Source organism: Myripristis murdjan, chromosome 14 (genome assembly GCF_902150065.1).
Source record: "Myripristis murdjan chromosome 14, fMyrMur1.1, whole genome shotgun sequence".
Classification (NCBI taxonomy): domain Eukaryota; kingdom Metazoa; phylum Chordata; class Actinopteri; order Holocentriformes; family Holocentridae; genus Myripristis; species Myripristis murdjan.
This window is the reverse complement of record NC_043993.1, coordinates 28,860,315-28,882,338: the sequence shown is the minus strand read 5'-3', so window position 1 is coordinate 28,882,338 and position 22,024 is coordinate 28,860,315. Positions and strand designations below refer to the sequence as shown.

The 22,024-nt window shown below is 39.4% G+C and overlaps 1 protein-coding gene across 1 annotated transcript in view; it reads right to left on the bottom strand.

Annotated features, from left to right (window-relative positions):
- LOC115371004 (beta/gamma crystallin domain-containing protein 2-like) overlaps positions 1 to 22,024 on the bottom strand; it is a 28,680-nt gene that overhangs the window by 3,807 nt on the left and 2,849 nt on the right. The window contains exons 2-4 of the mRNA XM_030068120.1: positions 12,679 to 12,732; positions 7,327 to 7,401; positions 7,030 to 7,083 (exon numbers count right to left, since the gene is read on the bottom strand). Coding sequence (XP_029923980.1) covers positions 7,030 to 7,083; positions 7,327 to 7,401; positions 12,679 to 12,732 — 183 coding nt within the window. The remainder of the gene's footprint in view (positions 1 to 7,029; positions 7,084 to 7,326; positions 7,402 to 12,678; positions 12,733 to 22,024) is intronic.

Below are 22,024 nucleotides of genomic sequence, written 5' to 3'. Positions count from 1 at the left end.
CAACACAACTATTACTGGTGCTGCTTTTATTGCTACAAGTAAAAAAAAATTTTACTTGTGTATTTTCCAGTGCCATAGGAGCCATAGAGACTTGCCTGGATCATGAGAAGGTGATAGTGCTCTGCCATTGGCTGCAGAGTTTTAGTTTCATTTTAAGGTCAGAATGGATACGAATTAGCATGCAACACCTGCAGGCTAATCCCTGTCTCACCTCAGTTTGTTTGTGAGTTTTACTGCAGACTTGAGGGACGCAACAGCAACCAAATGCTGCTGGTGTCTGTGGGAACTGGCCTTTTACTTCAGCTGCTAAATTCCTACTGCTTTATTCAATTTTATTCTAAAAACCACCGTGTGCAAACTGGGAATCTGGCTGCCACTGTGGAAACTGAAGGAAAACCATTTTCCTGCAGGTCAGTGTTGAGTCCTAATGACAACCTGGAGCTGCTGTTTGAAGCTGAAGGTGTGGTGGTGAAGGCAGGAGTGTGCTCAGTCACTTTATAGCATTGTCAGTATCATGTTGATGACCGCTCACTCGTGTGTGTGTGTGTGTGTGTGTTTGTGTGTGTGTTTAAGTCCGAAAATGTATCACGCGGAACTATGTCTTGACATCAGACAACCCGGACTCATTTGCGAGTGGCTCAACACACAAACACGTTGCCATAGTGAATTCAAATTACACACAGAGAGGAAGAGAGTCAGTTTGCAAATGGAAAAATGGACAAATACATCACAGGGGTGAAAAAAAAACAAAAAAACAGGCGATGCGTCAGATACAAATCAGACGAAGTCGGCTGGCGGTGAGGTTGATCAACCACGAAAACCCAAGTTAAGAAAATATGACGATGCATATCTTACTTTTGGATTTACAGCGAATGTGGTAGGAGACGAGGGGAGACCCGTCTGTGTTTTATGTTTGAAAAATCTGGCAGCTGACCGAATGAAACCAAACCAATCAAAGAGACACTTGGAGACTTTACACCCCACTCATGCCAGTAAGCCACTGGAGTTCTTTAAAAAAAAATCCTGATGAATATCGCAAACAGGAAAATTGCTTAACATAAAAACAGCATCAGTGATCAACAAAGCACAAATGGGGTCATACAAGGTTGCATACAGAATTGCACATCCAAGGAACCACATGATAGCAGAGGAGCTCATGCTTCCCACAGCTCTAGATATCATGTCAACTATGATTGAAGAGACAAGCGCTGCAAAATTGAAGGCTGTCCCCGTCTAATGACACCATTGCAAGGTTATATGGGACATTTCAAATGACGTGGAAGATCAGCTCATAGAAAAACTGAAAGACTTGTTTTGCCTTACAAATGGACGAGGCTACTGTCAGCAATAAAGACATTCTGCTTATTGCTTATATTCACTTTGTCAAATCACAGTCGCTAAGTGAGGATTTGCTGTTTTGCAAGTATGTCACAAAAAGAGCAACTTGTTTTTGTTCTTTTGCATAGGTTGCACTTCATGTTTTCAGAAGAGATGCAGTGGAAAACAGGCTCATTGCAGCCACTGATACTGTGATGATACTGAGCTCTCACAAAATGACTTGCTCAACTTTGTTGCCAAAAGTCTGTTTGTTGTTTTCCTTAGCACAGACTGAACTTGTTGTTATTGTTGTTGTTCAACAAAGGTTATTGCACATTTCATTCTATTGTTATTTGAGAAAGCACATCTTCCAAATGGGGGGCGTGACAGAAAAAGTTTGAGAACCACTGCTTCAGGGGCTGAAACTTTCAGACATGTTGCACTTCTGGCCACATCCAATCAGTGACCTCACATCGCTGGAGCACTTGAGTTCAAACAGGAATGTTTTCAGGAGCTGGAAAGTTACTAATTACAGCTACACTGCTTACTGTGGGTGAGTAAAGTCTTTGAGTAAAGCCACTAATTTGATCACTTTAACTGTCACATTCATTCATTCATTCATCTTCTAAACCGCTTATCCTGACTAGGGTCGCGGGGGGTTGCTGGAGCCTATCCCAGTGCACATAGGGCGAAGGCAAGGAAACACCCTGGAGAGATAATGGCGGGGGATTTAAAGATGGCCGCACGGTGATTTAGCTCCAAATGCTCTAGTCCGCCTCAGTCTATTAACTTATAAATAACCTAAAACTTTATTTTTTTTCTTTGATCCTCAACACCATAAAGGTTTTGCTTGCTAGTAGTCAGTATCTCGCGTTTTGATCTGTTATTTTGTAGCAAGTTCTAAGACCCGAGTTGCTTCAATGTCGTTGGCACAGACAAACGCTCCCGGAGAAATTACGCTACAAGCTGTTTGGGATGCCATTCAAGGTATCAAACAACATATCGACGAGAAGACTGAGCCCTTACAGACAAGTTTGGCTGCACTACAGACTTCTTTGAACAATGTGAACGGCCACATAGAGGAGCTTGAGAACCGCGTCAGTACAAATGAAGACGACATTGAAAATCATAAGACTCGACTTGAGCAACTCGAGGAATCTCATGCTCACCTGGTTGACAAAATTGAGGATCTGGAGAACAGAAGCCGTCGTTCCAACCTGCGTTTCATCCATGTACCAGAGTCGGCTGAAGGCCGTGATATCATTGCCTTCATGTCGAGGTTGATTCCTGAGCTCCTGGGTCATGAGAACTTCCCGGAGCCCCCTGCCATTGAAAGAGCCCACCGAAGCCCTACTTTTCGGCGAGTCGATGATACAGCCAAGCCCCGACCCATCCTCGTCAAGCTACTTAACTTCCAGGATAAAGTTAAGATCCTACGTCTTGCTCGGAAGAAGAACCAGCTGCTTTACAACGGATCCCGTATCCACATCTATCCCGACTTTAGTCCTGAGCTAGCCAAGAAGCGCCGTGGATTCGACAAGGTGAAGAGAAGGCTCCATGAACTTAACTATAAGTTCTCTCTCCGTTACCCATGCACGCTTAGTGTTTTGGTTGACGGGAAAGTTCAGCTCTTTCGTAGTCCCGAAGATGCCGAACTTGCTTTCATGCCACCGTCTCCGGCTTCAGAGGTGTCCATGGGCTCACCTGAGGGGACATAACTTAACGTGGACTTGATGAATTGCAGTCCTTTTTGTTTATTCTCGATTTCTTTCCCACTCGATTTCACTGATATTAAGGTTGACTCTTGTCATGTGGATGGATTTAATTGCCTCTTCAGTTTTGTCAGGGGCGAGCATCTCTGTTACTTTGCCAAGTGTGGTTTGTTTACTTTTTACTGCCTGCAAAGTCGTGCCGGTAGTCGCAGTTGTGTGACGTCATGACGTTGATAATGTGACACTTTTATTATGAAAACGCAGTTTAGTCATTTTTGACTGTCTACATTAGTTAATTAAATAATGAAGATTGATTCTGTTAAGTGAACATCGAGGTGTTTGTTCCAGGTTATTTTCGGCCTTTGTTTGGTCATTTATTTGTTTAATTGTATTTCTCTGGCGGACTGAGTTTATTTGGTGTGATAATGTCCCATGGCCCCCTGAAATAGGCTAGTGCAATTCAACATTCACTGATTTTCTTATTTTTTGTCTTTGTGTTGTTTATGTATGTATTCCTCACCCTAAACTTATTTATTGGACTAGTTAGGTGTATCAGATTATCGTTTAATTGTGCCAGTGTCTTTTGCTTTTTCATAATGAGGCCCAATGGGTAGACTTAAAGGTTTGAAAATAATACATATGAATATAAGGAGCCTTTTTTCCAAAATTGACTTGTTTAGAGCATGGGTTATTTCTAATAAACCATCCATTGTAACCTTGTCTGAAACTTGGCTAAGTAGTAAAATATCAGACAATGAAATTAAACTCCCGAACTATGTATTATACAGAGCTGACAGATGTAGCATGGGTGGTGGTGTGGCCACATATGTTGCATCTAATCTTGCCTCTGAGATAGTTATACCTCGAGTAGAGCCACGTCATTTTGAGAGTATTTTTGTTAAAGTCATTCTTCATGAGAATAAATATATCACAGTAGGAAATATATATAGACCTCCTTCTGCACTTGCTGAGTCATCCAACTGTTTGTCAGCAACTATCAGCTCCATAGATTGTAATAATGAACTCATTTTACTAGGCGATTTCAACAAAAATTGGTTAGACAGGTCTTCTAGTAGGGACAAAGCTTCTTTTTCAAGCATGAATTTAACTCAATTAATTACTGAGCCCACAAGAATCACCCCTACTTCTCAGACCCTACTTGACTGGATTTTGGTTTCACATCCAAATAGAATTGCAGATGCTGGTGTCCTCCCAGAATGTTTTAGTGACCATTCAATAATCTATTGTATATGGAAAATTAAATTATTAAGAGCCCCACCCAAATTGATTAGAATTAGGCAATTAAAGAAATTTGATACCACTACTTTTATTGCAGATCTAATTAATTTAAATTGGGAACGATTTAGCTTAATTCCAGATGTCCAAAATGCATGGGATTTTTTTCACTCTGAGTTTTTGAGGGTTATAGATAAACATGCCCCTTGGAGAGATGTCAAAGTCAAAGGTACTCATCTGCCCTGGATAAATCAGGAAATTATATCTCTCTTTAAAGAAAGAGATAAAGCTTGGGCTAAATTTAGACAGACAAGGAGTCCTGCTGATTGGGAAGTGTACAGAAAACTTAGGAATACCTGCAAAACCCGAGCTAGGAATGCTCAGTCTGATTATTATAAGGAATCTTTACATAATAATTTCAATAACCCTAAAAAGTTCTGGAAGAAAATTCATGACATTATAAATATATCAGATAATCCATCAATTAATCAGCTTAGAGTTGCTGATATAATACTGAATGAACCACTACCAATTGCTTCTGCACTCAATCAGCATTTCTCCACTGTCTGTTCAAATTTGATCCCTAATCCTCCCCAGTTAAGTTCAGTTCCTGTTCAGTTAACTCATAGCTCCTTTAATTTTCAGACTATTACTCCCGCTGATGTTGCTGATGCGATTGCTGAGTTGAAAGAGAGCTCTGGTCCTGGGCTTGATGGAATTGAGACAAAATTTATTAAATTATCATCCCATATTATTTGTTTCCCATTATCAGACTTATTCAATCTTTCACTATCTACACATGAAATGCCAACTATTTGGAAATGTGTGCGAATTACTCCACTGCACAAGGGTGGTGATTCACTTGATCCTAACAATTACAGGCCTATTTCAATCTTGTGTTCTATTGCAAAAGTTTTTGAAAAAATTATTTTTAATCAGTTAAATTATTATTTGAACAGCAATAATATTCTCTCTCAATTTCAATTTGGCTTCAGATCCAATTACTCGACAACTACTGCTCTCTTAAAATTCACAAACGACATATACTCAGCTTTTGATCAGGGTTTTCTAACTGGATCCATTTTTGTTGACTTAACAAAAGCTTTTGATCTTGTCGATCATTATTTATTATTAGACAAGCTTTATGCAATTGGTCTATCCAGACATGCCCTTTTGTGGTTTAACTGTTATTTACATAGTAGAAAGCAGTGTGTCTCTCTAAAAGGTTTCAAGTCTGACTTACAAATCCAGCCCAGAGGTGTCCCTCAAGGATCAACTTTGGGTCCACTTCTTTTTTCTATTTTTATCAATGACCTTCCCCTTATTTTCTCTGATTGTTCTGTTCAGTTATATGCTGATGATACTATTATTTATACTTCTAAGCCCTCCTCCTCACAGATCCAAGAATCACTACAACATGACTTTAATATCTTTCAGTCTTGGCTCTCAGAAAACAAACTACTACTCAACCAAACTAAAACGTGTGCCATGCTCTTTGGTTTGAGACAAAAACATAACCCTGATTTAAATTCTTTGGTGTTAAACTATAATGATGGTAGAGTTCTCCAGATAGTGGACAAATATAAATATTTGGGAGTCTGGATTGACTCAAGACTAACATTTAACTCACATATCGATTATGTTTTAAAGAAAGTTAATTTTGGTGTAGGGGTTTTGTTTCGTTCTCGGCATTGCTTTACTCTTAATGTTAGGAAAAAACTTGTATTACAATTGATCCTGCCTATTATTGATTATGCGGATATCATCTATATGACTGCATCAAAAAACGATCTCCAACCTCTTAAAGTTGCTTACAATAAACTATGTAGATTTATATTAGGATGTTCTTTTTTCACACACCATTGTTTATTATATAATACACTTGGGTGGCTTTCTTTAGAGAATAGAAGACAATTTCACTGGTTTCAGTTTCTCTTTAAATGCATTCATTTTAATTTTCCTTACTGTTTGAAACAATTTTTTGTTCCATATGTCTGTAGTTACTCATTAAGAAGCTCAGATCAGTCTCTTTATGCCGTCCCATTTGTTGAGAAAGAAATTGGCAAGAAAGCCTTCAAGTATCTGGCCCCCACTACTTGGAATACTCTACCTCTCAATATTCGTGTGGTGTTTCCACTCCATATATTCAAAAATGTGTTATTTACTTATTTACAACCTGTTTGCCAATGCCTCTTACTATAATTTAATTGTTACTCCCCAATCCTCATTCTATGTTTGTTATTGCGCTTTTTATTTAATCATATCATTTAATTGGTTTAGGATAATCTAATCTGGTCTAATTTCTTTATTTTTATTTTTCCCTGATTTTATTTTCCTTGTTGAGGTTTTAGTTAAGTGTTGTCTTTGTCTGGTTTGTTACTTATTATTTTATTTTGTCTTTCTGTTCTTTGGATTGTGCTGCTTGTTACTGTTTCTTGCTTGTGTGTGGGACCCCCTTGGAAACGAGATGCTGCATCTCAAGGGGTTATCCCACGGTAAATAAAATAAAGAATTTATCACCCTGGAGAGGTCGCCAGTCCATCGCAGGGCTAACTGTCACATTTCAAAACCTAAAACTAAATACTTCCATAAAATATCTTGATCCACTCCCTCTTCATTTTTCTTTGGATAAAATGATTGTGTTTCCACCTGCTGATCTTTTCCATGTCCTGTTGTTAGTTTTTCCCCAGAGACATAGACCAAGGCAGGTGAAGAACTCATGTTAACATGTTTTTGTTTCAGTGGGTTTGTAGGAAACACTTACCTGTTTCACTGTCAAATCCACCACGTGATGAAAAGACCTTTCCTGATATAACAGCTGAAATGAAGCACAAACACACAGTGGAAATATTGTATTAATGCATGTTGTCATGTTTTAGCTTGTCTGCCTGCAGCTTCACATACACACACACACAGACACACACACACACACACACACACACACACACACACACAATGAACAGGAAAGTGTAACTCTTCATAACCTAGCATATTTATTGAATAGGAAGTTGGAACAAATGGAACGCAGGTTACTTACAACAAATCAAATAAAAATACTCACCAGAACCCAGAGAACAACCCAGAGAAACTACAGCCAGCACCACAGCCAGCACACCACGGAAAAGCAGAAGTTCACCTGTTTAAAAACAAAGGCTTAGTCAGTGCTAAAACTCTGTTAGTCTTCCTTCAAAGTCAAGCCACAGTTCACAAACCAGATTACCACTGGAAAATATATCAACAGCAACAAACTTGTGTTTGCAGTACAACACTGTGCCATAGATTTAATGCATTCTTCAATTTGTGAAAACAATGCAAAACATTCAAATCACCTTACCTATGAACCAAATCAAGTTTTGCTTTTCAACACTCAAATACCGTATTGATCTGAATATAAGACGATATTTTTTCCATTGAAAATGCCCTGAAAAAACGCCCTCGTCTAATATTGGGGGTCTAAGCAAATACACATGTATTGTACTTGCATATGTTCCGTGCTTGAATACAGTAGTCTACACTTCCCCCGCTCTGGCACGGTTGGAAGGGGTGTGCTCCAGCACGGTACGGGCGTTCATGCACGAGCACATGCACGGTCACGCACGCAGCGGGCGAACGTGGATACAACGTAAATCATGCAACTTTCCCCCTGCCTCTGCAAAATCGATTAATGTGCAGCGCGATTACCGGCGAATGGCCGCGTCGCGCAATCAATAATCAACCACGTTGTCTGTGTCGCTGTCCATGGTGCTGCTGCAACCGCGTATAAACAAAAGTTGATTTATGATGAAAGGTATATATGGCAGTCAGTGTGCGCCGCGCACCTGTCAGATCCGGCAGACCTGACCGGGTGCCGACCGAGGCACCGGCCGGCATCAGGTGGGCCGGCCGGTGTACGCCGCCACCCGGTTGAATGTAGAAGCCAGCTGACATGCCGCTCCGGCTGTCAGTTGGACGCTTTCTGAAGTTACCTCCGAAACTGTCGAGGTAAATAAACATCCCTTAACTCCTTAACCCTGGCCATGAGTGCAATGTGAGACGGTGGCGGTCTCAGAAAGAAGAGCTAAAAAATGCCCACAGCCAGAGAAGGGCTTTTCGTGGTCCACAAACTGGTCAATTCAACGAGACTGACAGGAGGGTGTGCGATTTTGTGAATGAGAAACGTAGTGAAGGACTGCCTGTTACGAGGGCTGTGATGCAGCAGAAAGCACTTGAAGCTGCCACAGAGCTCAACATAGCCCGCACTGAGTTCAAAGCTAGCATGGGCTGGTGTTGCAGAATGCAGTGGCGGATTTAAAAAATTTGGGGCCCAAGGCAAAGGCAGGCATGGGGCCCTCTGAGATGAGAGGACATCACACAAAACAGGGGCCCCGAGACACACATAATACGATAAGCATTCTGCTGGCATTTTAGCGAAAGTATTTTAATCAAAAACATAATTAATGTGCACAAATAAGTAATAACTGTATTAACCATAAGTGTATGAGGAGTTTTATGGGGCCCTCAGGAACTTGGGGCCCTAGGCAACCGCCTAGTTTTGCCTAATGGTAAGTCCGCTCCTGGCAGAATGTCCATATAAAAAGTATTTTTCCAAAAAAGGGTCTTGAAAAAGAGGGGTCGTCTTAAAATCAGGGTCGTCTTTTATTCGGGTCAATACGGTAATACACAATAATACAGTAAAACACTAACATTGCATAAATTATGATTAATACTTACAATGAATTAAACACATTTCAAAATGACTCTGCAGGTCAAAGTTCAATAAATAGGAACTCTGACCTTCACATACATGTGATTTTTTTCATTCTTTACTGTTTTAAATGCACAGAAAAGCAGCGCAACTATTAATGGTACTGCTTTTATTGCTATAAATGTTTTTAAGGAATTTTTTAATTGTGTATTTTCCAGTGTCATAGAAGTCATGGAGACTTGCCTGGATCATGAGAAGGTGATAGTGCTCTGCCATTGGCTGCAGAGTTTTAGTTTCATTTTAAGGTCAGAATGGATACGAATTAGCATGCAACACCTGCAGGCTTCAGCTGCTAAATTCCTACTGCTTTATTCAATTTTATTCTAAAAACCACCGTGTGCAAACTGGGAATCTGGCTGCCTCTGTGGAAACTGAAGGAAAACCATTTTCCTGCAGGTCAGTGTTGAGTCCTAATGACAACCTGGAGGTGCTGTTTGAAGCTGAAGGTGTGGTGGTGAATGCAGGAGTGTGCTCAGTCACTTTATAGCATTGTCAGTATCATGTTGATGCTGAGGTGAATGGCTGACTAGAGAATCAACATCTGTAACAAGTAAGTAACATCTGTAAACCCTGACATGTCAGTCAATTCATTCCCACACTTACAACGCATGCAGTTCCCTTTAAAGAGGGAGTCAACAGCAGCAGAAAACTTGTGCTGCGCTGCCCTCTAGGGGCGGAAACTTTCAGACATGTTGCACTTCTGGCCACATCCAATCAGTGACCTCACATCGCTGGAGCGCTTGAGTTCAAACAGGAATGTTTTCAGGAGCTGGAAAGTTACTAATTACAGCTACACTGCTTACTGTGGGTGAGGAAAGTCTTTGAGTAAAGCCACTAATTTGATCACTTTAACTGTCACGAGTTCAAAACCTAAAACTAAATACTTCCATAAAATATCTTGATCCACTCCCTCTTCATTTTTCTTTGGATAAAATGATTGTGTTTCCACCTGCTGATCTTTTCCATGTCCTGTTGTTAGTTTTTCCCCAGAGACAGAGACCAAGGCAGGTGAAAAACTCATGTTAACATGTTTTTGTTTCAGTGGGTTTGTGGGAAACACTTACCTCTTTTCCTGACACGTACTCTTATAAAAACTGAAATGAAGCACAAGCACACAGTGGAAATATTTCATTAATGCATGTTGTCATGTGTTAGCTTGTCTGTCTGTAGGCACACACACACACACACACACACACACACACACACACACACACACACAATGAACAGGAAAGTGTAACTCTTCATAAACTTGCATTTGTGTTGACTAGGAAGTTGGAACAAATGGAAAGCAGGTTACTTACAACAAATCAAATAAAAATACTCACAATTGACCAGCCAAATAAACAGAGGAACTGCAGCCATCACCCCAACCAGCACACCAAGGGAAATCATTAGTGTACCTGTTTAAAAACAAAGGCTTAGTCAGTGCTAAAAATGTGTTAGTCTTCCTTCAAAGTCAAGCCACAGTTCACAATCCAGATTACCACTGGAAAATATATCAACAGCAACAAACTTGTGTTTGCAGTACAACACTGTGCCATAGATTTAATGCATTCTTCAATTTGTGAAAACAATGCAAAACATTCAAATCTCCTTACCTATGAACCAAATCAAGATTTGCTTTTCTTTTTAAGTCAAGTATTGTTCAGTTCTGATGTTAAAAACCTCCAATTAAAATCTCCCAACTTTCTGAATTTTCAGCCAACTTTCAAGCAGTTTTGTTTGTCATTAGTGTCAGGATAATTGTTCTGGACTTGTACACTCTGACAGCAGAATATTGTTCTGCTTGTTTGGTGTGTGCATTCAGTAAGACAGTCATAGTGATAAATGGGTTGTTAAAACATAGTGTTATATATAGGCCCACAGTTACAGTTTATAATTTAAATGTATAAGGGCTGTGCATTTTAAGTTGCATCATTTTGTGGCATAGTTTCATTTCATTTTCTACCTTTTTGATGTTTATTGTCGCCCACCCTCCTCCCCCAAATAATGAAATGGGATTTTCGCCCCTGCCTGTCGACAACCTTGTTGCAAATATCTGGTTTTAGACAGACCTCCGTGAACTTTAAATCTGACCAGTGGGGATGTATACAATGTTTTAATGCTCTTAATGAACTTTTCATGAAAACCAAACTTTTCCATTACTTTGTAAAGAACTGCACATCCCACAGAGTCAAAAGCTTTTTTGGAATCCAAACTAAGTCAAATAGCTCTGAGTTTTTCCTTTTTTATACATTCAGTTGTGTGGAGGCTCCTCCTAATGTTATCCTGGGTCTGCCTGCCTCCAATAAATCCAGTCTGATCCTCCTCTGTCAATAAGGGCATCACTTCCTCCATTCTTTGAGTTAAAATAGCTACATGAAATTTATTATCTTGATTTAAAAACACTGATTGGACTATATGCCCCACATTCCATTGAATCCTTTCCCCTCTTTTGGAATTACCGAGATAATAGCCTCCCTCCAAGATGGAGGGAAAAGCGCCTCCCTCAGTGTATAATTAAAGCTTTTGTGTAATATTGATAGTAAATGTTGCCTCAATGATTTATACCATTCTGCCGGAAATCCATCAGTCCCTGGATATTTGTTGTAGACACTGCAGCAGCAGCAGCAGCAGCAGCAACAGCTGCAGTCGACACACTTCACCTTCATTAATATGAGGTTCGATTGCTTGTGTTTTTTCTTCCCATTGCACTGATGGCTGGACAGTTGTCATGTGCCTGTGCAGGTTGTTTGTGGAGCCGGCTCGATAAGAGATTTTTTTCTTGCAGACTCTACACTCTGCCTTTCTATTGTTAATAAAATTGAAATGGGTCCATATTTTACTCCTTTTCCTGCTGTCACTCATTTTCTTCAGTACACCTTCCCAGCGCGTTCGTGTTGTCTCTCCTTGTGGCCCTTTGCTCTCTTTCTCTCTCGTCTCCCTCCCTCCTGTTGTCCTGTTCGTGTGTGTGCTGTGTGTGTGTAACTGCCGCTCCTCCCTCCTCTGCACAGCGCAGACAGAGACGACGCCACATATTGACCAATCACATGCAGCTTTAAGAGAAAAAAAAGTGAGAGAGAGAGAGAGAGAGAGAGAGAGAGAGAGAGAGAGAGAAGGGGGAAATAAAGCGACTCCCAATCAGGGGCCGCCTCCCGTCGTTCACTTCAAAGAGCGAACGACCCATCACTACGTCTGAGTAAATGTCTTCTCTCAACAGTTCTCCCTTTTTATAATTTCTTAGTGGCTGATTTCGGCCTTTTGCTTTTCCCCCTTCCATTGCCTAGCTTAGAAAAAAGCTTTCAAGCTCAAAGAACTTGATTACAGGGGAATTTTTAGCAGTTAAGTCTAGATCTGAATTTTTACGCAGCTATCTACGTCGCTCAACCGGAAGCCGACCAGAGTTTTAGTTTCATTTTAAGGTCAGAATAGATAGAAATTAGCATGCAACACCTGCAGGCTGATCCCTGTCTCACCTCAGTTTGTGAGTTTTACTGCAGACGTGAGGGACGCAACAACAACCAAATGCTGCTGGTGTCTGTGGGAACTGGCCTTTTAATGATTGTGTTTCCACCTGCTGATCTTTTCCATGTCCTGATGTTAGTTTTTCCCCAGAGACAGAGACCAAGGCAGGTGAAAAACTCATGTTAACATGTTTTATATTTTAATGCTTTTGTGGGAAACACTTACCTATTTCACTGTCAAATACGCCAAGTAATGAAAAGAACTTTCCTGATATAACAGCTGAAACGAAGCACAAACACACAGTGGAAATATTTCATTAATGCATGTTTTTGTTTGTCTGCCTGCAGATACGCACACACACACACACACACACACACACACGCCCTAACACACACACACACACACACACACACACACGCCCTAACACACACACACACACACACACACACACACACGCCCGAACACACACACACACACACACACTCACACACAAACACACTCACACACAAACACACACACACACACACACACACACACACACACTCACACACAAACACACACACACACGCCCAAACACACACACACACACACACACGCCCAAACACACACACACACACACACACACACACACACACACACGTCCAAACACACACACATCCACACACACACACGCCCGAACACACACACACACACACACACACACACGCCCAAACACACACACACACGCCCAAACACACACACACACGCCCACACACACGCCCACACACACACACACACACGTCCAAACACACACACATCCACACACACACACACACACACACACACACACACACGCCCAAACACACACACACACACACACACACACACACACACACACACACACACACACGCCCAAACACACACACACACACAAACACAAACACACACACAGTGAAAACGAGGGAAGTGTAACTCTTCATAAACTTGCATATGTGTTGATTAGGAAGTTGGAACAAATAGAACGCAGGTTACTGACAACAAATCAAATAAAAATACTCACCAGAACCCAGAGAACAACCCAGAGAAACTACAGCCATCACCACAGCCATCACATTAAGGTAAAGCAGAAGTTCATCTGTTTAAAAACAAAGGCTTAGTCAGTGCTAAAACTCTGTTAGTCTTCCTTCAAAGTCAAGCCACAGTTCACAAACCAGATTACCACTGGAAAATATATCAACAGCAACAAACTTGTGTTTGCAGTACAACACTGTGCCATAGATTTAATGCATTCTTCAATTTGTGAAAACAATGCAAAACATTCAAATCACCTCTGACCTTCACACACGTGATTTTTTTCATTCTTCACTGTTTTAAATGCACAGAAAAGCAACAAAACTATTACTGGTACTGCTTTTATTGCTAAGAATGTTTTTTTTTTTTAACTATTATTTTTACTTGTGTATTTTCCAGTGTCATAGAAGTCATGGAGACTTGCCTGGATCATTAGAAAGAGATGGTGCTCTGCCATTGGCTGCAGAGTTTTAGTTTCATTTGTTTTGTTTTTTATTCCATTTTTTCAAAGTTTTATATGAACAGGAGTGTAAATCAAAAGGAGAGAAATACAAAACTAAAAAAGGTGATGAAGAAATATACAAAATACATAAAAACAAATATTATACATACAAATTGCAAATAAAATATGGGGAGAGAGAGAGTGAGGAAAGAAGGATTTCACCAGAAACTACAACAGAATGTTGATTGATTTTTATACAGAATTCAAGACAGGTTGTCATCTCTTTGTGTGAGGTATATATCTCTGTTTTCCCAGAGAGCATCACCTTTGTCTCTTTGCAGTCTTAACCTGAAGGTCATCTGTTCCATGCACAGAATGTTTTTAATTCTATCTTTCCATTGACTGACAGTTGGAGGTTCCCTATGAAGCCAATGTTTTGTTATGGCCTTTTTCCTCGCCACCATGAAGACTTTTAAAAGATATCTGTCATTTTTAGGTCATTCTGAGTCCAGGCTCCCTCAATATCATGCAACACCTGCAGGCTGATCCCTGTCTCACCTCAGTTTGTGAGTTTTACTGCAGACGTGAGGGACGCAACAACAACCAAATGCTGCTGGTGTCTGTGGGAACTGGCCTTTTACTTCAGCTGCTAAATTCCTACTGCTTTATTCAATTTTATTCTAAAAACCACCGTGTGCAAACTGGGAATCTGGCTGCCACTGTGGAAACTGAAGGAAAACCATTTTCCTGCAGGTCAGTGTTGAGTCCTAATGACAACCTGGAGGTGCTGTTTGAAGCTGAAGGTGTGGTGGTGAATGCAGGAGTGTGCTCAGTCACTTTAGAGCATTGTCAGTATCATGTTGATGCTGAGGTGAATGGCTGACTAGAGAATCAACATCTGTAACAAGTAAGTAACATCTGTAAACCCTGACATGTCAGTCAATTCATTCCCACACTAACAACGCATGCAGTTCCCTTTAAAGAGGGAGTCAACAGCAGCAGAAAACTTGTGCTGCGCTGCCCTCTAGGGGCTGAAACTTTCAGACATGTTGCACTTCTGGCCACATCCAGAACATACACTGCTTACTGTGGGTGAGGAAAGTGTTTGAGTAAAGCCACTAATTTGATCACTTTAACTGTCACGAGTTCAAAACCTAAAACTAAATACTTCCATAAAATATCTTGATCCACTCCCTCTTCATTCTTCTTTGGATAAAATGATTGTGTTTCCACCTGCTGATCTTTTCCATGTCCTGTTGTTACTTTTTCCCCAGAGACAGAGACCAAGGCAGGTGAAAAACTCATGTTAACAAGTTTTTATTTCAGTGGGTTTGTGGGAAACACTTACCTATTTCACTGTCAGATTCACCACGTAATGAAAAGAACTTTCTTGATAAAACAGCTGAAATGAAGCACAAGTACACAGTGGAAATATTTCATTAATGCATGTTGTCATTTATTGGTTTGTCAAACAGCAGATATGCGGGCACACACACACACACACACACACACACACACACACACACACACACACACACACATACACACACACACACACACACACACACACACACACACACACACACACACACACAAACACACACACACACAATGAACAGGAAAGTGTAACTCTTCATAACCTTGCATTTGTGTTGATTAGGAAGTTGGAACAAACTGAACGCAGGTTACTGACAACAAATCAAATAAAAATACTCACCAAAACCCAGAGAACAACCCAGAGAAACTACAGCCATCACCACAGCCAGCACACCAAAGGAAAGCAGAAGTTCATCTGTTTAAAAACAAAGGCTTAGTCAGTGCTAAAACTCTGTTAGTCTTCCTTCAAAGTCAAGCCACAGTTCACAAACCAGATTACCACTGGAAAATATATCAACAGCAACAAACTTGTGTTTGCAGTACAACACTGTGCCATAGATTTAATGCATTCTTCAATTTGTGAAAACAATGCAAAACATTCAAATCACCTTACCTATGAAGCAAATCAAGTTTTGCTTTTCAATACTCAAATAACACACAATACAGTTTTTTTTGATTGCTTGAACTCATTTTACAAATGCTTTGCTCACTGTGCCAAAACTCTAAACACAACGCAAATAAGACACAACACCTGGAAATAAACCATACACATTTATGGCAAACTGAAACTCAGTCATCAAAACTTAAAAATCCTTTGTCAAAATGCAACTCTGATAACAAAAGGATACACATTTCTATAATATGAACACACTTTCACAGCAGCAAGCAACACAATAACATACTTAATACAAAACACTGCAGTTTTTACTGCTTTTCATTTATTTCTTCAAAAAGAATTCTGCAAAGCTCAAAACAGAAATTAAGCATCTTTTCACAGTAACAGCTGTTTCCAAAATAACCAAAAAATAAAAATAAATAAGAAAGGTGTCAACTCTGTCAGCTGTATACAGTATACAGTATATTGTACTTTACAGTACAGTTTTTTCAATCACTTTTTCCAGTATAATGAAACTGGGATCCACTTTGTCGTCATCTTCACCTCCAAACCACAGCAGAAGTTTTCTTTTGCAAATGTGTTCATACCTTTTCATTGGATTCACACATTTTTCACACTCTTTTGCACCTGCATCTCTATGAAATCACTAGTGCACCTGCATCACTGACCTTTCCACCAATCACCAATCAGTCAGTATGCACCTACAAAAAAAGGGCCTATAAATTGTATTCTGTATTTTTTTCAACTCCTTTGAGTTTTTCTGTGTAATACTGTATGTGAATTACAGTATTTCAGTTTTTCCGTCAACACAGTAAAATTTCACTTCAAAGCCTTTCTGAGTTTGGATGCAGTTCTTTACTGTAAGTTCACATTTGAATGTGTAGCTCACGGGAGAACCTTGTTCAAATTGACAACTGTATTTTGTATTCTGCTGTCAGCTGTGTTACAGTACAGTAGAGCTGACTGAAGGAATCTACTCATTTGGGCAGAAGTTGAGTTGTTTGAGGGAAATATTGGCTTTTGCTACTTGCTTTACAATATGTGACGATGTAAATCGTCAAAAAAATATGACTACCGTACACGCAGGAAAAAGTAAGGTTGAACCTGCTCAGACTGAAAAGGCTGTGTTGCATTCTGGTGTTGAGTATGAAGTGAGTGAGTGAGTGGATTAGTTGTATTGGGCGGTGACAAAATGTGCTTTTGCTGCATGTTTGAAATGTTTTGTCATGGTAAGAGCCTTTTGCAAACAAAATGTGTTATTTTGGGAAGAGAGCCTCTCATTAGGCCGATAGATTTACTGTTTTGAAACCAGGCTTGGTGAGTTGACAAACATAAATAAACATACATACATAGTATGTAAAGCAAAAATAAAACAGTACAACAAAATCAAACTACGTACAGCTACAAAATATCATCCACATCGCATACGATGTCTTCCTGTGCCTCTTTCTCTCACTGCCTCCACGCAAAGTACTCAACATGGCTGACCTGGGGCCTGTTTGTAGTGCTTCGGCCCTGAATGATTAGTGTTCAGTTTTCTAAGTAAGTGCTTTCACGTGTGTGTCTCAGGTTTTCTTATAATCTGATGTGTTTTATATTTTGAACATAAGTGTTTTCCCAATTGTAACCACATGCTTTCATTTTTGAGAGAGGTGTCTTCTGTATGAAATAGTGTCTAGTGTTCAGGAGGAAGTGTGTTGCAGAATTGCAAACACAGTTTAAAGCAGCACTTGTGTCTAAGGTATGGCCACGCTGTGTTTAAGGTTTAGTTCCAATGACTTCAAGTTTTGTCACATTGGTTTAAGAGTATGTTCTTAGTGTGTAAGCAATCGAAAAAAACTGTAATACAGTAAAACATTAACATTGCATAATTATGATTCTTACTTAAAATTAATTAATCACATATGAAAATGACTCTGCAGGTCAAAGTTCAATAAATAGGAACTCTGACCTTCACACACACGTGATTTTTTTCATTCTTTACTGTTTTAAATGCACAGAAAAGCAACACAACTATTACTGGTGCTGCTTTGAGTATCCTGGAAAGTTACTAATTACAGCTACACTGCTTACTGTGGGTGAGGAAAGTCTTTGAGTAAAGCCACTAATTTGATCACTTTAACTGTCACGAGTTCAAAACCTGAAACTAAATACTTCCATAAAATATCTTGATCCACTCCCTCTTCATTCTTCTTTGGATAAAATGATTGTGTTTCCACCTGCTGATCTTTTCCATGTCCTGTTGTTAGTTTTTCCCCAGAGACAGAGACCAAGGCAGGTGAAGAACTCATGTTAACATGTTTTTATTTCAGTGGTTTTGTAGGAAACACTTACCTATTTCACTGTCAGATCCACCATATAATGAAAAGATCTTTCCTGATATAACAGCTGAAATGAAGCACAAGTACACAGTGGAGATATTTCATTAATGCATGTTGTCATATTTTAGTTGGTCTGTCTGCAGCTACACACACACACACACACACACACACACACACACACACACAATGAAAAAGAAAGTGTAACTCTTCATAACCTTGCATATGTGTTGAATAGGAAGTTGGAACAAATGGAACGCAGGTTACTTACAACAAATCAAATAAAAATACTCACCAGAACCCAGAGAACAACCCAGAGAAACTACAGCCAGCACCACAGCCACCACACGATTGGAAAGTGAAGATATATCTGTTTAAAAACAAAGGCTTAGTCAGTTCTAAAACTCTGTTAGTTTTCCTTCAAAGACAAGCCACAGTTCACAAACCAGATTTCCACTGGACCAAGGCAGGTGAAAAACTCATGTTAACATGTTTTTGTTTCAATGCTTTTGTGGGAAACACTTAAAGGTTTCGCTGCCATTTCTGCTACGAAATGAAAAGATCTTTCCTGATTTAACAGCTGAAATGAAGCACAAGCACACAGTGGAGATATTGCATTTATTTCATTTTTTTGTTTGTCTGACTGCAGATGCCCACACACAAGCACACACAGACACACACAGAAATACACACACACACACACAGAAATACACACACACACACACACACACACACAGAAACACACAGAAACACACACACTCACACACACACACACACACACACACACACAATGAACAGGAAAGTGTAACTCTTCATAAACTTGCATTTGTGTTGATTAGGAAGATGGAACAAATGGAACGCAGGTTACTTACAACAAATCAAATAAAAATACTCACAATAAACCAGAAAAAAAAACAGAGGAACTGCAGCCATCACCCCAGCCATCACACCAAGGGAAAGCATTAGTGTACCTGTTTAAAAACAAAGGCTTAGTCAGTGCTAAAACTCTGTTAGTCTTCCTTCAAAGTCAAGCCACAGTTCACAAACCAGATTACCACTGGAAAATATATCAACAGCAACAAACTTGTGTTTGCAGTACAACACTGTGCCATAGATTTAATGCATTCTTCAATTTGTGAAAACAATGCAAAACATTCAAATCACCTTACCGATGAACCAAGTCAAGTTTTGCTTTTCAACACTCAAATAACACACAATAATACAGTAAAACATTAACATTACATAATTGTGATTTATACTTAAAATTAATGAATCACATATGAAAATGACTCTGTGGGTCAAAGTTCAATAAATAGGAACTCTGACCTTCACATACATGTGATTTTTTTCATTCTTTACTGTTTTAAATGCACAGAAAAACAACACAGCTATTACTGGTACTGCTTTTACTGCAAGGAATTCTTTTTAAAAATTGATTTACTTGTGTTTTTTCCAATGTCATTGAAGACATGGGGGGCATTCAAAACAGGTTGTCATCTCTTTGTGTAAGGTATATATCTCTGTTTTCCCAGAGAGCATCACCTTTGTCTCTTTGCAGTCTTAAGCTGAAGGTCATCTGAATGTTTTTAATTCTATCTTTCCATTGACTGACAGTTGGAGGTTCCCTACGAAGCCAATGTTTTGTTATGGCCTTTTTCCTTGCCACCATGAAGACTTTTAAAAGATATCTGTCATTTTTTAGGTCATTCTAAGACCAGGCTCCCTACATAAGAAGATTCCTTTTCTTTCTCAATGAATAAATCCTCTGTCATTCACAGCTGGATTACAATCTGGATTATACACTGGCCATGTTAGTATCTGTATTTCTTTTTGAATGTTGAGTTGTTTCACTAAACAGGACCAGAGATCAATAGAAAATCTAACCCACTGACTCTGGATGACATCATTTTTAGTGGTTAATAGATAACCTAGCAAACTCTGTAAAGGTCAGTCTAACAATGAGAACTCAATGATTTTCCATTTTGCAAAGTATTCCTGATTGCACCAGAGTAACAGTGGTTTTAGCTGTGCCGCTAAACAATAACTTTTTAGGTTTGGTAAGTCCATCCCAGCACTATCCTTCAGTAACTGTAAAGTTTTCTATCTTACTCTGGGGGATTTACCGTTCCAAATAAATCTAGATAATATCTTATCGCATTCTTTAAATTGATTATCAGAAACATTAATAGGTAAGGATTGAAAAAGATACAGTAATCTGGGTAAAGTATTTGTTTTTATTGTCATCACTCTGTTGCCACGGTCCAGAGGCAATAAGGCCCATCCATCTCAATCCTGTTTTGTCTTTGTGTTGATGTGTTGATCATTTTCATTGTACATTGACATTGCTCAGTTTTACACCCAGATGTTTTATAGATATTTAGTCCCACCTAAACATGAATCTACTTTTAAGATCTTGTGATGGTGTAAAACTGAACACTAATGCTTGCCTTTTGTCAATATTAATGGTATAGCCTGATATTTTTCCATACATATGCAGCACATCCATTACTTTAGGAACTCCCAATTCTGGATTCTTTATACTGACCAAGATATCGTCGGCAAAAAGGCACATCTTATATTCTGTTTCTCTTATTGCAATACCTTCCACTTCTGGATCTTGTCTTATTGCCTGAGTGAGCAGTTTGATAAATAAATTAAATAGTCCAGGGCTGGCTGGACAACCCTGTCAACAACCTTGTTGCAAATATCTGGTTTTAGACAGACCTCCGTGAACTTTAAATCTGACCAGTGGGGATTTATACAGTGTTTTAATGCTCTTAATGAACTTTTCATGAAAACCAAACTTTTCCATTACTTTGTAAAGAACTGCCCATCCCACCGAGTCAAAAGCTTTTTTGGAATCCAAACTAAGTCAAATAGCTCTGAGTTTTTCCTTTTTTATATATTCAGTTGTGTGGAGGCTCCTCCTAATGTTGTCCTGTGTCTGCCTACCTCCATTAAATCCAGTCTGATCCTCCTCTGTCAATAAGGGCATCACTTCCTCCATTCTTTGAGTTGAAATAGCTCCATTAAATGTATTATCTTGATTTAAAAACACTGATCGGACTATATGCCCCACATTCCATTAAATCCTTACCCTCATTTGGAATTACCGAGATAATAGCCTCCCTCCAAGATGGAAGGAAAAGCCCCTCCCTCAATGTATAATTAAAGCTTTTGTGTAATATTGATAGTAAATGCTCCCTCAATGATTTATACCATTGTGCCGGAAATCCATCAATCACTGGATATTTGCAGGATTTCATCGAGGAGATCGCCCTGTCAGTTTCTTCTAGTGTTATTTCTTTTGTTAACTTATAATTATGTAGTTTGACCAAAGAGGGCAGCTCACACTGGCTCAGGAATTCTTCAGTCTAACAGAGATCAAATGGTGTAGGCTGGGTGTACAGAGACTGATAAAAATGTTCAAATGCTTTTTGTATTCCCTCTCATCTATGTCATGATTGTCTTAAAAATAGGATCCCTAATTTTATATACTGTGTTTTCAGACTGTTGCTTTCTCAGCCTCCAAGATAATAACCCAGAGGCTTTCGAGCCAGGTCATAATATCTGTTTTGTAAATCCAAGCTTTTCTCTACTACAGTGTAAATCTTACCCCTCTCTTTTTTAACTGGTCTCATTTGAAGGATTAAAGGCCCCATGGCCTGAAAATGAAATTTTCGTTGTTTTTGCGTGATAGGGAAGGTCTTGGGGCCACATAAATACTGTCCCATGTATTTCACCTATGATTAATGGAGAAGTGCACAC